The 16,558-nt window shown below is 53.6% G+C and overlaps 1 protein-coding gene across 1 annotated transcript in view; it reads left to right on the plus strand.

Annotated features, from left to right (window-relative positions):
• Positions 1 to 16,558, plus strand: part of LARP1 (La ribonucleoprotein 1, translational regulator) — a 45,468-nt gene that overhangs the window by 17,058 nt on the left and 11,852 nt on the right. The window contains 7 exon segments of the mRNA XM_036391870.2: positions 11,681 to 11,742; positions 13,277 to 13,342; positions 14,050 to 14,221; positions 14,787 to 14,918; positions 15,060 to 15,203; positions 15,843 to 16,005; positions 16,216 to 16,360. Coding sequence (XP_036247763.1) covers positions 11,681 to 11,742; positions 13,277 to 13,342; positions 14,050 to 14,221; positions 14,787 to 14,918; positions 15,060 to 15,203; positions 15,843 to 16,005; positions 16,216 to 16,360 — 884 coding nt within the window.

A 16,558-nucleotide genomic window follows, 5' to 3' on the forward strand; every position in this document is an offset into this window, starting at 1 on the left:
TTGCTTGGCACTACTGCATTCTCTCCTCCAGCTGGTTGGGGACCTTGCACAGCTGCCTCCAGGGTGGGGCATGAGTGTGTGTCTGCAGCAGATGATAGTGCTTCAGAAAGTGTTTGTTACATGTCAGCAGTATTGCAGAAAACATTACCTACAGAGCTTGGGGCCTTTTTTACAATTCTGTCTGGTTTTTAGGAGATAAGTTAAAGCTTAAACAGGATTCCTCTAAATGGTAGTTGCACAGACATTGTGCAGTCTTTCTCATACCTTTCTCCAGAAAAGCCTTAAATTTGGTGCCATGCTTTTTCTTTCCATGCACTAAGCTTATCTGGAAGCTGTGGTATCTCAAAACACAGTGAAGGGTGAGGGCAGCAGGCAAAGGCAGAGTGGCACTGCTCCTGCCACCAGAGCTGTTGTGCATTCCTGAGGCTGTTGGGTTTGACTCCCTCACCTCCTTTTCATTGCTGAGGTTGTTGAATGAGTTGATTTACTCTGGTCACCAGAACTCCCACACATTTATCGGGGATCTGTTTTTTAAGCTTTAGCCAGGTGTGTTTGTATGGCTGGTTTCCCCTCTGGGTGAGAAGTCTGTTGGTCCTCTCCCAAGGAGATGGTTTAGCAGAGTGCTGGAAGATGCTGAGTCGCAGTATCAGGATTGGGAATTGCATAGGTGGGGTGCCTGAGCCAAAATTCAGCCATTTTGTAGGCACAGTAGCTGTGGTGTGCCCCAGAGCATGTTCCTGCTTGTTAGCATGGGATGCTGGTGGCAGCCTGCCCTCAGCCTGGATCCTCGGCCCGGATCATCCCCGTGTCACGTGGGAGCACTATGGAGGTGGAAGCACAGCAGTGTTTGCGTCCCAGTTACCTAACAGTGTTTGCAAATAAAGCAGTTGCTGAAGAGAGGCCTCACTTTCCTTCTGTCTGGCACAGCAGTGCCTCAGTGCTTTCCTCTCCCACAACCCACAGCCAGGATTTGGCAGCTGTAGGGTGCTTTTCAGAAGGAGCCATTTCAAACCATGTGATCTGGAGTTCATGTGGAAAGCTGAGAGACTTCAACACCCCTGAGAGATGCAGGGTTGGGCTTGGTGGAACGAGGGACGCACTCTCACATTCCTGCTTGTGCTGCTGAGGAGGACTGGGAGGGCACATTTGCAGCTGGATGTCTGTGGATGTCTTCACTCTGAAACCAAACTTCTGCCAGGCAGCTGATGCTGTTCAGCTCCCAGAACTTGCTACTGTGTGAAATCTGCTGCCTGCTCTGAAAGGGAACACTTCTGGCACTTCAAGTGGATCTCCTGCTAGCTTCCTGTGCTGTGCCTGTGCCCTCCTGGCCTCCTGCATGCTGCAGCCAGCCCTCCTCCTCTCCATGGTGCAGGATCCCAGCCTTTTTAGTCTCACCTCTGGAGGAGCTGCCTCTGGGTGGTTTAATTGCTTTTCTTTGAGCAGCTGTAACAGCCCTGTGCCCTTGTTGAATTCCAGAGACCAGAGCTGACTGCAGGGTGCAGCTGTGGATGCACTAGTGTTCAACAGAGCAGCAAGTGATGCTCTGTCTTGGTTTCACCACTCCTGATGACTTTTTTTCATCTGCTGCACCCTGACCTGATCATTTTGTAGAACTGTCAGCAGTGTCTGAGATATCTTTCTTGAGTTTATAAATGCCTCTTTGAATTAAACTCTGTGAAGTTTTCCATAAAGAGATGAGGGTGATACTACCACTGCAAGGAAGTGATTTTTAATCCTTTAGAAATAAAAGGAGGGGAGATGGATTTTTAAATTAGGAAACTGCTATGTTGCACTCTTTTGTAATTGGGTATTCCTGACTCCTTTGGGAAGACTTAGTCTGATTAGGGTGTTGCACTCTTTTATGCTCTGTATTGACATGGGAAGCAGCCACCTGTAGCACTGGAATTAGCTTTATTAGAGAGAGTGGTTTATGCAGCAGGACTCATGTGACTGTGAACCCAAGAAGGAAGTTGCTATATCAGAGTTATTTAGAAAAACTTGGAATGTTTCTGCATCTTGCTTAAGGTGGGGGCACAAGTGAGAATGGTGTATCTTCTGCTTGGAAAAGCATGCCTGAAATCAGGTCAGCTGAGGTGCAGTAATCCTGAAGTAGCACAAAAAGAAGCCCTTCTGCTTGCTCTCAAAGATCACAGGGATATTTGAGTGCCTTGTCATTATTTTAATGCTGTGGATTCACTAACAGGAGAAAGCCCCCATAGCTCAGTTTAATCCAGGTGGTTATGAGACTGTAATATTTCTTCAGCACATTTATGGAGACACCTTGCTTACTGGGAGACCTAGGCATGACATCCCTAAATTCCTGGGAAATCTTGCTGCACCTGCTCCTATCACCAAATCCCTGTTACTGTCCCCTGCCCCAGGAGATGGAGCTGGATTTCTGCTGCCTTTGTGTTCCTTGACCTCACAAGCTGAGCTGATGCTCAGTCTCTTCTGTGCAGTCAGGGAGGCAGGTTTGCAGCTGTGCAGGCTGAGGGCAAGGTTAAGTGGTCATTTAGCAAATGGCCACTGCTCAGGGGACGCTCTGGTCCTGCAGGGATGCCTCTGCCAGAGTAGCAGGAAGGTCCAGGAGTCACAGCGGGAGGAACTCAGACTGATGCTATTTGAATTACATCACAGTCTCCTTTCTGGAAACCCATTCTGTTCTTTGAGATGACAGATTTTCCAGAGGCATGTTTTGTGCAGAGTTCACACTTTTGCCTTGTACAACCCCTCTCCCCCTCCACTGCACACTGGGAACTGCTCAGTCTCCTCCTAGACAGTGTGAACTGGAGCTGGAGGGTCTCTCTGCAGGCGCTTGGCGCTCGATTCCTGTCTTTTTGTTGTTAAATATTTACAGTGAGACGTACCAGATGCTTCCTAGGAAGGGTTCTGTCAGCTTCCAAGTCCCCAGATGCAGCTGTAGAAGAGGCTGACAGCCATTCAAGGGGTGGTGTCAGCAGGAATTTAGCAGGATGCAGTGACCTCCTCTCGCTCATGCCACGGGCACTGCTAGCTGTGCTGTCTCATGGGCCACAGCAGGATCCAGGCAGAGAGCACCCTTCTGATGTGCTGATGTCAAGAGATTAATGATGTCTGCTCCTCAGGCTTTTTGCTTTTCTTCTGCTTTGTAGCTCTCTCACTGCAGAGAGAGGGAGCAGGTGATGCTCTTGGATTTTGTTGTTGTGCCTTTTTTGTAGGGCCATGTCTCCGCACAGTGGTGCTGCCTTGGCTCCCACTCTGTTCTCAGCACACCAGTGTCTGTCTTGGTCATCCAGCCCTGAGAGGAGAGAGGGCAAACTCCTGTCAGCAGCTCTGGGCATCACCAGCCCTGGGCATGGAGAAGCCAGCAGCTGGAGTGTTGCTGCTGAATGCATCTCCTGTGCTGGTCACACTGGTCAGGTTCCCAGTGTGCCTCCAGCTTTCAAGATAAGGTCCAGGACCTTGGGCTAGGCCCCTGTTTGTTGCTCTTGGTGCTTATCAGCTTTTGCTGCTGACACTGAGGATGGGGAGGGTCCCTCAGCCTAGGCTGTGTGCTGGCCTGGCCGCTCCACCCGGGATAGCCTGGATGTGCACACAGGGCTTGCTCCCGTGCCAGGTGTCCCTGATTTAAGTATTACAACTCCTGCTGGATGAGGATCTTCCCTGGTGCCAGTGGAGGGAGGGTCCTGGGAGGTGGGAGGTCGGCTCCTCTGCAGGGGCCCAGGGAGGAGCAGGCTCGCCAGGTCATCGTTTCTCCAACTAAATATAGTTGCCTGTGCTTTCATAAGGTCGGGATTTTTGCATCACGTGACTGTCTTATCCCTCCCAGCCGGCAGTCAGAGTAGGGGATCGTGTGTCTGAATGGGTAATAATTAACTGTTAACTAGCTTTTCATTAGAGCCCGGCAGAACAGGCAGAACGGTGCAGCAGAGGTAAACGGGAGCAGAGGAAACTGCTCCGGATCCCTCCTGGAGGGTGGACACCCCCTTTTAATTTGCAAATCAGTTGTTCCCAAAGGTGAGTGGGCTGGGTTGTTTTTTTTTAATTGTTTTGTAAGGAGTTGTGAGTCCTGCCTGGTGTCTGCCCGTGCTGTTCTGTAGTTCCTGTTCATGTTAACCCTCCCTCTCCCCACCACTGATTTTAGTTTTTAGGTCATGAACTATCAGCTGGTCTCTGAGCTGGCTTGTGTGAAGGCCTGACCCTCCATCTCCTCCATGATTTGGCTCACTTGCACACCCTGGGCTGCTGCAGCCTTGCCTCAGGTGGCCTCCTGTCCTAGCACTGGGGTGTCCTTGCTGTGCCTCGTGCCCAGAGCAGCAGCTGGATCAACTCGTGCCTTTTCTCAGGGGCTCAGACTGACACAGTGTTTTCCCTGCAGCACTGCCAGCTCTCCCAGCCCCTGTCCCTGAACCATTTAACCTGACAGAGTGTTCACAGGTGTCCTTGAAGGCTTTTCTGCCTTCCACGCTGGCAGAGGAATTGCTGCTGACGTGCTCTTGCAGCTGGAGATACCTGCACCAGGTGTACTGGGTCAGGCACTGGTGCTGGAGTAGCCTCTCCTGCAGAGCTGGTGGGTACCTTATCCCTGCTCAGAGACACCAGGGTGGCTCAGCAGCTGTGGGGGCCTGAGTCAGCCCAGCTTCCTCATTTTGACAGTTTCTGAAGTCTGGTCAGCTGGGTGACCTTGGCTGTGTCCCCTGTGCCATGCTCCTTGGTTTCTGGGAACCATTGGTTTCCCCTGGAGAGAATCTTTAGTTTAGGATTCTTTTTTTTAATGTAGAAAACCAGGTGGGAGGTGGTTCATGTGCAGTCTCATTCTGTGTGTGCCTGGCATCTCAGGGATCGTGTGCAGGGCTGTGAGCATGGATTGTGTGTCAGGAGTTTCCTAGAAATCCTCTTCAGGGAAGAGTTTGCTTTGAAAGGCAGTGGAAAGATGTCACTCGCCCTTAAGAGGGAGTTCATTCTCTACCTTTAATAGTAGCTGTCTGTGCCAGGAAGAATCCAGGCTGCCCTCAGTGACAGTGTTAATGTTAGAAATGCTTGTTGGCGTTTCCTGACCTGCTCCTCCAGTGTAGCTGGTCACAGGTTGAAGCGTTTCTGTCTGGGACTGAGAGGCTGCAGTGAAGATGATCGTGCATTTTTGGTGAGTCCAGACCCTTCCTGCCCCTCCTTTGCTCTGGAAATAAATGTCAGACCCTGCAGATAATGCATGTGTGTAGAGCTTGTAGCAGCTTTGTGTGGTTAAAGGAGCAGTGCTGTTCCTCAGCTCTGCTGTGTTCTCACTGAAGGCCCTGCTCCCTGTGAGGATCTGTGCTGCCCGTTTGTGCTGTCAGCAGAGATGGGCTCTGCACATGTCCTGAGCTGCTCCTCCTCTTCCGGGGCTTTCAGGACTATCAGCTGAGGGATGTGAGGGCTCAGAGAGCTGGGATTATAACTCAGATGCCCACACTCAGCCTGTGACAGTGCTGTCCTGGCTCTACCTGCCTGTGCCCCAGCTTCCCTCCCTGCACTTTTCCAGGGCAAACTCCTGAGCTCCTGAAGCTGCCTAGGACACCCAGGTGGGAGTGTTCTCATGCTCTCCATGGAGCTGTCAGATGCCCTTTTTGAAGTTATTTTTAGAGAGTGATCTTTGCAGCAGTTGCAGAGCTTACATTGCAGAGAGGTGTAGGCAGCTCCTTGCTTCCTTTGCTGTTACAGTAGGGCTTGTACAGTGGAGCTTCTGCTGAGGAGCTGTGGAAAATTGCTTGGAAGGCTTTGAGCCATGGTACTTGCAGCTTATCTCCTGCTCCAGCTGAGCAGGCTTCCCACGAGCTTTACGAGCCTGAATCCTGCTCAGGCATCCACCTTAAGGATCCAGTCTTCTGCTTGGTCCTGACCTTGGCCATTCTTCTGCAGCTTTTCTTGCATGTACAGGAAACTCCTGCTATTGCTGAGGTGTTGCAGATATTCCTCTTGCCTTTGTAAGCAAGGCCAAATGCTGCCCTGGGAGCTGTGACACCACATGCTGTGAGTGGTGGGGCTGACTGTGGTTCTCTGCAGTCCCCAGGAGCAGGTGGGAGCCCCTGGGTTGTGGAGGCACCAACCCATTTGTGCTGGAAGATGTCCTTGTGCTAACATCTCATTTAAAGCTGTAGAGCTCCATCCAGTGCTCCTTTGTTTCCCCCTCCATGCACTCATGTGCCTCCGGCTGCAACTGTGATTTGGTGGGAGGTAGAGCTGTAAAACATTGCAAACCAAGAGGAGGTGCAGTCTGTGGGCTGAGCCTGTCCTGGACCTTTCTGGCTTTGTGTGCCTTGTGATGCCTTCAGCAAAATGTGAGCATGCCAAGCAGTCAGTGCTATAAATCCCAGGCTTTTCCGCTCGTGTGTGGAGCTGCAGCGCCAAGTGTTTCCCATCTCGGCTCTGGCACAAGGCTGGGGCTGTGCTGGGAGCAGCTCCTTGGGAGGCAGGGCAGGGCTGGATCTGCTGATTGGTCTCTGGGGGTACCTGCACCTCTCTGCTCACAGGGGTGCTGCCAGTGTCTCCCTGGGGAGGCTGAGGTGCCCTCCCATCTGCTGGTGCTTCCCAGCCCCTTTACAGCAAGGGTGTCTTGCCCACCACAGCCTCTTGCTGATCCAGAAATGGGTGCAGCACCCACAAAAGGAGCATAAAGTGTTTGCCTGTCCCTCAAGGCTTCTCTGCCTGTAACTTCAGGGCCTCCTCTTGGGATGGACTCAAAAAGAAAAGAGCTTTATCATGGTCTGCAAGAGACAGGCTGCTGGTGGGAGCAGGGACTGTTGTTGGCTTGCAGATCACATCTGGCCTGCAGGACTGGTCCTGCAGATGTCCCTCTGTGCTCTTGGTGGACGTGAAGCTCACCAGCTGTGTCCTGGGATGGCTTGGGCAGCCTCAGAATGCGAGTCCTGCACTGAGTGCATGAGTGCCACAGGAGTCTCCATATCCGTGTCATGGCCCTGCTGCTGTGCACATCAGGTCACCCTGGGAGAGAGATTCCTTGAGCAGGGAGCAAGGACAGGGACAGGGTTGGTGGCCTGAGTTACCCATGTTGGGAAGGTGGGGATGCCCCTTTGGAGCTGTTGGCTCCCTAGGTATTCTTTTAGGCCAGGAAGGGAATTCCTGCAGCCACAGTGGGGTCCTGGCAGGCCTGCCTGTGGTGGGTTCCCTGCTGGGTCTGTCTTAGAGGAATTTCTTTGACGGGTTGGTGCTGTTTCACCCCCACTTTCCTGTGTGTCAGTACCCCAGGAGGGACTCTCCTGCCCTCACAAAATGGCTCTGAAGGAGCTATCTATCTCCTGGGAAAACAGATAATCCCACGCAGAAACACTTTTTAACATTTTTCTCAGCTCACCCTTGTCCAAGCTGCACTTGCTTTTCTCAGCTAAAAACCTCGATGCCAGAGCGGGTGTCCAGTTGTGTTGGTTATGACTTACAGTCTTCACATGTGCCAAGAGTGTTCTGTGGAGAGTGGAGACAGAAGAGTGAAGTGGATCTTGGTGGACCTCTGGGCACGTGGCTGTCTGTGTCATACAGAGCCCTCAAGCTCCTGCCAGGGCTCTGGGGAAACTGGGGATACTGGTTTGGCTCCTGCAGCCCCATCAGGAGCTGCATCACAGAGCATGCGCCCCTGCCTCAGCCTCTTCAGCACAAAGTCCGGGCTCTTGGCTTGGAACCTCCTTTATCAGCAGTTTCTGGAAGGTGCCAGGCTGTGGAGCAGGGAGCAGGATGGCTCCTTTCTGTCGACCTGGCTGCTGGGGGAGGGGGTGCTGTGTCAGGGACAGTGTGCCAGAGACAGAGTGTTGTAGAGCGTTTTTATATTTTGTAATACTTTGAAGTAGTTTTGTTTTGTATCCCCATATTTTTCCCAATTGGTTTATCCCGGACTGTACCCCCCTCCCTTTACCTGTGTTATCCTCTCCCTGGATGAGATCATCCCCAAACCCCCACCCTGGCTCTCTTGTCAATCACTCAGCATCCCATCCCTTCCATCCAGAAGTTTCAGTCCAGATTGTCGAGTGATTGGCCAGGGGTCAGCCCCCCAAGCCTTGCCCCATACGCTGTCCTAAATGTCCATCCCCCAGTACCCATCCCTTAGGGTCACTCATTGGTTGGTAAAATGTTATCTACTTTGGGTTTCCACCTCCCTTTAAATGTAACCTTGGCACATCTCCCGGGGCTCGGGACAGGAGGGCCCTGAGGTGCAGGAGCTCCTTTGGGACTCCTGAATAAAACCTTGGATTAACCCCTGCTAAGAGTCGGCCCTTTATCTTCTACCATGTCTCTGGTGTCTCTCCTGCTGCAAAGGTGACCAGCCCAGGTGCCCTCAGCACCCTCGGGGCACAGAGGGTTCCTGAGAGGCTCCCAGAGGGACTGAGACAGATGAGGACTCTGCATTCCTGCTGGGGAGCCTGGGCTGCTGCTGGAGCCCTTGTCTGCATTGCACATGAGTGGTACACCTGGAGCAGGCATTACAGCATTCTTGCTATAGGTACAGGTATTTCTCCAGTAATGCCAGGTCTCTGCCCAGCACTGCAGATTTATTCCCTCTCTTCATGTACCTTCTCTAAAATTCCATTATAAATTCCACTGGATGCAAGGAAAGGCAGAAAACCAGTTGCTGGGTGTTTGGTTTCATTTTCCCAGATAAGTTAGTAGATATGTCTCCTTGGCTGAGTTCAGTGATCCTGTGTTAAATGTCCCTGGTGGAGTGGAGGGATATTTAGCTGTGGATCTGCTGTGACTCTGGCTCTCTGGTCCTTGTGCAAGGATAAGAGGCATTTGCTCACCTGGATGCCCCTCTAAGCCTCCCACCCCAGGGCTCTGTGTCCCAGCCAGGTGTGGGCTGCAGGAAAAAGCACTCAGGTGCATCTGGGAGTGAGTGTCCAAAGCCAGGGAGGGCTCTGGCTGTGGCACAGCCACAGGAAGGGTTTGGCTGTGACAGCAGCACTGGGGCTGCTGTGGGTGCTCCCACCTGTCCCTCCCCTTGGTTGCTGAGGAATAATCTCCTCGTGGCTGGGCAACCCCATGGCTGGACAAACGATCAGGTTCTGGCTGCAGGCAGCAGATCAAAACTCAAGACCTGCTGCTCTGTTCTTGGTTGTGCCAGCATCTGCTCTGTGGCTGCAGGCAAAGCTGCTCCTTGCTTCCCTGCCCGCTGTCCCCGTGCCAGCCTCACACCACTAAGCCCTGGCTCCTGCTGCAGCTGTTTTGTCTGTCCCCTCACACAGAGAGGCCCTGTTTTTCAGGAGGTGGTCAGGCACTGCTAGTGCAACTGAAATTACTTACTGCCACCAAACAGATGCAAAAGGAGAGTTGTGAGACACCCAGAGGTCTGAGACATCTGCCAGCAGCCTTTAAAGGCTCGGCTGTGAACCAGGGCAGCATCCAGTGTCCCTCAGTGCTTGTGCTGAGCTCCTGCCTGGGATGAGCAGCACTCACTTGCTCTCACTCCCCAGGCTGATGCAGTGAGGTTTTCCTGCAGGGGCTCTTTTCAGCTGGGGACCACAAGATGTGCTGCTGGTGCCCTTGGTTATGTTGCTGTGCCCTGGAGGGTGCCAGGCATGCATGGCCTCTGCTTGCTGTGGTCTTGGCTCAGCAAGTGCTGTGTCTGGCCACGTGTCCACCAGCACAGTCACAGCCTCTTGGTCTCCTACTTTGGTCTCCACCATGAATTGCTGGGGCTCCATCCATGCTCCACAGCCTCCTTCCCTGCTGAACTGCAGCCCTTTGCTTTGTGTTTTGTCTTCTGCAGTGCTCTGCAAATGCTAATTGGTCTTCTCAGCACCTCAGCGAGATAAGGGATCCCTGTTCATATCTTGCAGATAAGGAAAGCTGCAGAACTTGTTTCAAACAATCTCCTCCCTCCCCCGCAGAGGTGATGGAGTCTGTGGCACCTGCCCCTGCAGCCTGTGCCCCTTGCTCCTCTTTCAGTGCTGCTTGTGAGGCCCCTCTCTTTGACTGGTTCCCAAAAAAAAGCACAAGAACATCTATGGCCTTGAGGGCTCCTGAGGTGAAGCAGCTGCAGGAAAGGGCTGGGTGCTGTTGCTGTGAACACTGGGGCTGTGCTGTGGTGGGAGCAGGCACCTGGGTGGGATCCTTGCAGGCTGAGAGCTGTCCCTGCTGTCCCCAGCCCCAGAGATCAGCCTGACCAGGCTGTGCCGGTCCCATCAGTGCTGTTGGAGCAGGCAGGGGTGCTCTGTGTCTCTGGGTTTGTGCTGTAGCTCCTGGTGCCTTTTGAAGCTATATTTAGTTGGTGACATCTGTGGGCGTTGAATGGAGGATTTTGGAGGCGGTTTTGAAAGTGCTGGCTCTTCCTACACTAGCAGGGAAGTTTAAAAGCCCTGTGGCAAGCTTTGTGCCATGGAGCCAGGATTCTCAATGAAGTGCACATGGAATAAATGAGGGACACGTGGGACTGCTGCTGCTCATGAAGGGAGGCACTGCAGGTGGGTTGGGGAGGTCCTGGGGGAAAAGGGGAGGGTTCAGGGATCCAGCTGAGAGTTTGGACTCTTCTGGACATGAAATCCTCATGCAAGAGCCGTAGAGAAAGGAATTGGGGAAGTGGAGTGCACGTGGCTCTGTCCTGCCATGTCTGACTCTGCCTTATTGACACTTCAAAGCCTCCAGCTCTGAGCAAGGCCAGGATGAATCACTGGTTTGGAGGCTCAGAAGGGGACCGGTTTTGATCATCCAGGCAAAGTTGTCCAGCCTTGCAAGGAGATCAAAGGCAGCTTTGAGCAGAGCTGAATAGGCTACTCAGGGTGTTTCCTGGGGCATCCCTTGATAGCCTGTGCTGATCCTCCCACCCTCACCCTACCCCAGTCAGGGCTGCTTTTCTTCTGAACAAAGCCAGTGAGTCAGCAGAAATCCTCTCTGCAGGAGCCTGGCACCTGGCACAGGCTGCCCTGTGGGGCAGGACCCAGTGGGCTCTCCTCCCCTTGTGGAGCACCAGTGTCCTGGAGCAGACCCCACAAACCCTCTGGTTTGTGCTGGCAGAGCTGTGCTGCTCTCTTGCTTGGTCTCTGTGTGAGCCTGATCAGAGACCTTGCAGCCAGACCTGGGGGCCAAAGCAAGCTGAATTCCTGTTTCTGCTTGTAAGGAGATGGTGTGTGAGCTGGGGCCAAGATGGGCCATGGTGAGGTTGAGATCTTGACTTGCTGTGAGGTCTGTGGTGGTGTGAACCCCAACAGTCTCACTCTGATGTGTTAAAACACCCCAGAGGTGCTTCAGTGCCTAAATACTTTCAGCTGTAGCAGGATTCAGCAGCTACAGACTTTTGCACATGTCTGTCAGAGCCCTGCTCTGCTCTCTGGGGAGCATCAGGGCACTGTGATGGGAATGGCTTTTCAAGGGCAGGTTTGTCTTGCTGTTCTGTGGGTGCTTTTCAGCATGAGCTGAGCTCCTTGCCCCCATCCTCCCTGGCTGGGGAGGGCAGAGCTAAGGCAGGGACTGCCATCCTGCAGCAGCATGGGGTTAAAAGTCCATCTCCAGGCCACCTGGATTGGTCAGGAGTTTTCTGATCTTAACGGGGCAGTTCTGAGACTCGAGTCAGGAGCTGGCTATGTTTTCTGTTTACCTTTTCCTGTTAGCCCTCCTTTGCTCAAGGGGGAGCTGCTTTGCTTCCTACCCACTTCTCTCCAGAGCCAACACTCCCACTCACAGCCCTCAGCTGTGTTTTAACACTTTTGTTGTCCTTCTCTTGCAGAACTTACAACTCCAGCGAAAGTGGTGAGGGCTGCCAACCCGAGACAGAGGAAAGGAAGCAAGGTAAGGCTGTGCCTGCTCTCCTCTCACTGGCTCCCAGTTTCTGGTGCAGGTGTCAGTGTTGCATGAGCCTCTCGAGGGTCTGGAGAGCAGACCCCTCCCTTCACAAGCTTGCTTGTGGAGAGGGTGATGTGCTGTCCTTGTACTCCATCTCCTCTTCAGCATTTTAGGGGTCTTGCATGCTGCTGTGACTGGTTTTCTGCCCATCTAGGTCAGGGGAGACCTTCTCACCTCTCCTCTAACAGGGAGGCACCTGGAGGAGTCCTGGATGTGGCAAACCTCTCACCCTGCTGTGAGGACACCCCAAATTCCTTGTGGGCTCAGCCTGTGCCCAGCCCTGCGGTGTAGGCAGGGTGTGACAGTGGTGTGTCTGCAGCTCTGTCCTTCTTTGTGCAGTCTGTTCCTCCCTGGCACACAGAGAACCAGGGAAATTGATGTCAGACAAAGCCACTCCTCTGGAGGAACCAGGGCAATTTGTTCCAGGGAATCAGTGGTGATGGAGGGACAGTTTCTTCTGGGGCACAGCTGGGACAGGGGCTGTTGGTGTTGGCTCTCAGCAGCCAGTAGAGATGTACCTGCAGCTTGATAGGACTTTCCTTCTCTGTTCCATTTTGGAGAAAGGCAGGCCCTGGGATGGATGGTGCTCCTCTCTGTGAAACAGGCATGGCCCTGCACTGGAATTGTTTTCCCAGGAGATTTGCCTCCTGGGCAGAGGAGCATGGCACCTGCATGTAAAGATGTGATCTCCTGAGGGATAAAAAATTCCTTTGACTCCAAACTAATTCAGAAATAACAATCCCACAAGGGCAAGGAGGAGTTTCTGTGCCCAAATATGATTCCTTTGGTACCTGGGTAGCTGTTTGACTTCTTTCCTCTGTCCTGCAGGTCCTCTGAAACCTGAAAGACATAGAAAGGATGGTAGTGAGCAGGTCATTTATTCAGCAGAGAAGTAGTTGATGTTCCCCCGTGTGGCCATGGGGTGACTGGAATGAGGGAGTTCCTTCACCTGCTTGAGTTTTCTCAGCCACTCTGAGACCATGCCCTTGCTTTGTTGGCAGCACATGGGGGTTGTAGTTGGGCACTTGACTGGGGCTGTGCCTGGCTGTGGCTGCCACTAGCTGGAAGAGCTTCTTCAGTGGAATGTAGTTGCATCAGGTGTATTTAGAATGCTGTAAGCTGAGTGCTTTCCCTGTGCAGGGGATGGTGCCTGTAATTGAGTGAATTACCCTGGGCAGATTGCTGCCAAATGCTGCTGCTGCTGGGGCAGAATATTTAGTGAGAGGCTGGGAGCTTGCAGGAGTGGTGGCAGCCTCATTACAATGTCTGATGGACATAAACTTGTCTGCAGCTATTTGGAATTAGCTCAGGGTTCCTGCTTTGGAGGGGAGAGGGGTTGTGTATGTGTAGTGTGGGTGTCCCCCTCCAGCCTCCTGGGGACAGCTCTTTGTGGGACAGTGGTGGGTGGAAAGCATTCTTCCCTGCTGCAGGGAACACCTGCAGCTTTGTGCACTAACAGGACCTTTCTCTTTGGTACCAGGTTGGTGACTTTGGTGATGCCACAAATTGGCCAACACCTGGAGAAATAGCCCACAAGAGTGTCCAGGTGAGAACACAGAACCATTGTGATGGGCAGGATAAGGCCCTTGCAGACCTCCCTATCCCTCTGGAAGCACTGGCTGAGCCATTTGGGGTGCTGAGTGTCAGTGCAGAGGCAGCCAGGAATAGTGTGCAGGGGATTTCCTTTTAGGGCTGCCTCCCTCCCTCCCTCAGTGCTATTCTGGGAACCTGGAGCCCAGTCTAAACCCTGGGCTGGCTGGAGCAGGTAGGCCAGCTCCCAGACCTGCTCTGTGCAGGAAGGGACTGGGCCAAGGTCAGGAGCTCCACAGGAGGAACTGAAAATGCATGAGAAGGGTTTGGTGTGCTGAAGGGGCTCAGCCCTTCCTCCCTGCTGAGGACATGGGTGTCATTGAAACCTTTCTATTTTTGGGTGCTGCTCTGCTAGCTCCTGGCTGTGTGTCAGGGCAAGGTGGTCACTCACCCTTTTGTCACTGGGGCAATCTGGTGCTTTACAGGACAAACCCATCCATGAGCACAAGGTCTCTCTGTCAGCCCATCTTGGTGTCTCAATGAGCCCTTGCCCTGCTCAGCCATGAGCCCTTCCCTAGGAACAGGACAGCTCTGGGAGGTACAGAGCAGGGATGCACCCAGCCTAGGGCAAAGTCTTCCTGTTCCTGCTGGGACAGCTGGGGGCTGCCTCCAGCTCCTCACTACTCCCACCTCTCACATTTTCCTGCCCTGCTGTGTCCCCAGCAGCCACACAAAGCACCATCCCTTCGGAAACTGCCTGTCAAGAAAGACATGAAAGAGCAGGAAAAGGGAGATGGGAGCGATGGCAAAGAGAGCCTGAAAACCAAATCTGATGAGTCTGGGGAGGAGAAGAATGGTGATGATGACAACCAGAAGTCAGCCCAGAAGAAGAAAGGTAAGGCAGGAGCTGGTGGGGAGAGTCCTCCAGGCTCAGCTTCTCTTCCCCTTCCCAACCCTCAGGAAGATGAAAGCATCCTCTGCTTTTTCTGGAGGCCTTGCTGCAGAACACGATCCCAGTGCAGGGACAGCTGTGGGAAAAGGTGTTTGCAGGCTTCAGGAGTCATTTTGGTGGGAGCAGGTGGAGCAGGGCCCAAGCAGGGGCAGGGCAGGAGCCTACCTTCCCGTGTGTCCATGGTGGCACAGAACAGTCCTTCACTGTGGGTTCTATCAGCTGTGGTTGACACGTGGGCTCAGTCTGGCCTGAGCCTGGGCAGGCAGAAAGGGGCAGAGGAAGGACAAGTGCTGTGACAATTTCCACAGGCAAGTTCTGACTCATGCCCCTCCATGTCTCAGAGTCCTGGTCAGAGCTGTTCTGCATCCAGTGAGGCCTGGAGGGGTGTCAGGGCACAGGGTTTGTCCAGAAGACTCTGCTGCTTTCTCCCCTCTATGTGTGAGGGCTGTGGGGGAGGAAGCAGCCACACTCTGAACCTGTGTCACACCCAAACCCTGTCCTTTTGCAGGCAACAAACACAAGTGGGTCCCTCTGCAGATAGACATGAAGTCAGAGGTGCCCAGGGACAAAACAGCCTCTCGGAACAACCGGCAGAACGAGCAGCACAGGCACCCCTCCAACAACCGCAGCGAGCTCAAAGGTGGGGCTTGGGCTGGGGACCCTCCTGGCCTGGCCACGGGGCACAGCAAGCCCTGGTGCCCGGGGGACAACTGTCCTGCATTCAGAGGGGAGGTGCTGTCATGGCCTCACTCCCCTCCTGCCTCTCCTCCCCCTGCTGCAGGCTGGCACCCTGACAACAAGCACGAGCGCAGCTGGCAGGACCACGACGAGACCTCCAGCGTGAAGAGCGAGGGAGGCGCCGTGCGCGGAACCTTCCGGGGCCGGGGCCGCGGCCGGGGCAGGGGCAGGGGCCGTGGCAGAGGAGGTGAGCATTGTGTGTGTGTGTGTGTGCTCTTGTGACTGCAGGGAGAGTGATGCTGCAGGCAGAGCTCTGTGTCTCTGTGCCTGAGAGATCTGGGGCTCTGAAGTGGGCTGGGGAGGGCAGAGCACTCCAGGGATACTGGGCAATATTCTGGCAGGTCATTGCAGCTGGTAAGTTGAGCTGCTGTTAACAAAGCAAATAAGTCATACTGGTATTTTTATAAAAGCAGATGTCTTCCTGCTACTTAGACTAAGCTCTTTTTTATGTTTTCTGCCCGTTGCAATACCTCTGTGAGCAGGAATTGAAGCATGTTGATAGTCTGTGAAGGCTTTATGCCATTTGAGAGCCAAGCAGGAGTCATGGCTTGGGTGAGAGAGAGCATTGCCCTGACATTTGACTCAGCAGTGTCTGTGCTAACACTGATGCAGCTTCAGTGTAGGGCCTTTGTGCATCAGCTGGGCTGCCCAGTTATCCTTGGGTAAGAGGGTTCCTGGCTGTTCTGTGGCAGAGGTAGAGAGCAGGAGGATGAGGGATGTGGGCTTCCAGGGGATCCTCAGGAAGAAGGAAGTATTTGTGCAGGAGTCCACCCCCATCTGGCAGGGCAGACCCCAGGGGCTCTGTGCTGACCCTGGTGTCCCCCAGGGCACTTTGACTACCAGTATGGGTACCGGAAATTCGAGGGCTCGGACGGCTCCCGCACCCAGAAGTACGCCAGCAACATCACCTACTACTTTGACAACATCAGCAGTGCTGAGCTCTACAGTGTGGACCAGGAGCTGCTCAAGGACTACATCAAGAGGCAGATGTGAGCACCACCTCCTGTCCTTGTTGGGTGGTGGGGACTGTGCAGCCAATCCCATGGGAAGGGCTAGAGCTGACGTGTTGACTGTGCTGAGGTGTTGGCGTCTGGGCTCCCCAGGCTTGCTCCCCTCAGTGTGTGTGTGGGTTATTTCCTTGGGGGTGCCCAGAGAATGGTGGTTTGGGGCTTCCTCTCACTGACACGTTGTCCATGCAGAGAATATTACTTCAGTGTGGACAACCTGGAGCGAGATTTCTTCCTGCGGCGCAAGATGGACTCGGAGGGTTTCCTGCCCATCACGCTGATCGCCAGCTTCCACCGTGTGCAGGCACTCACCACTGACATCAGCCTCATCATCAAGGTGAGAGCAAGGAAAGGGGACCTTTCCTCCTTGATCTGCCTCTCATCACCCCTGTGTAATGCCTGTTCACTGTGGATGAGGTGCAAGTGGAGCCTTCTCTTGTTCTCGACTTGCACCTGCCCCCTGTTAGTCCTCCCAGGGAGGAATGGCTTGGGCTGACCCCCTCAATATGCCAAAGCAAGGCCCTAAGTTAACAAA

Source organism: Molothrus ater, chromosome 15 (assembly GCF_012460135.2).
Source record: "Molothrus ater isolate BHLD 08-10-18 breed brown headed cowbird chromosome 15, BPBGC_Mater_1.1, whole genome shotgun sequence".
In the NCBI taxonomy this organism is placed as follows: domain Eukaryota; kingdom Metazoa; phylum Chordata; class Aves; order Passeriformes; family Icteridae; genus Molothrus; species Molothrus ater.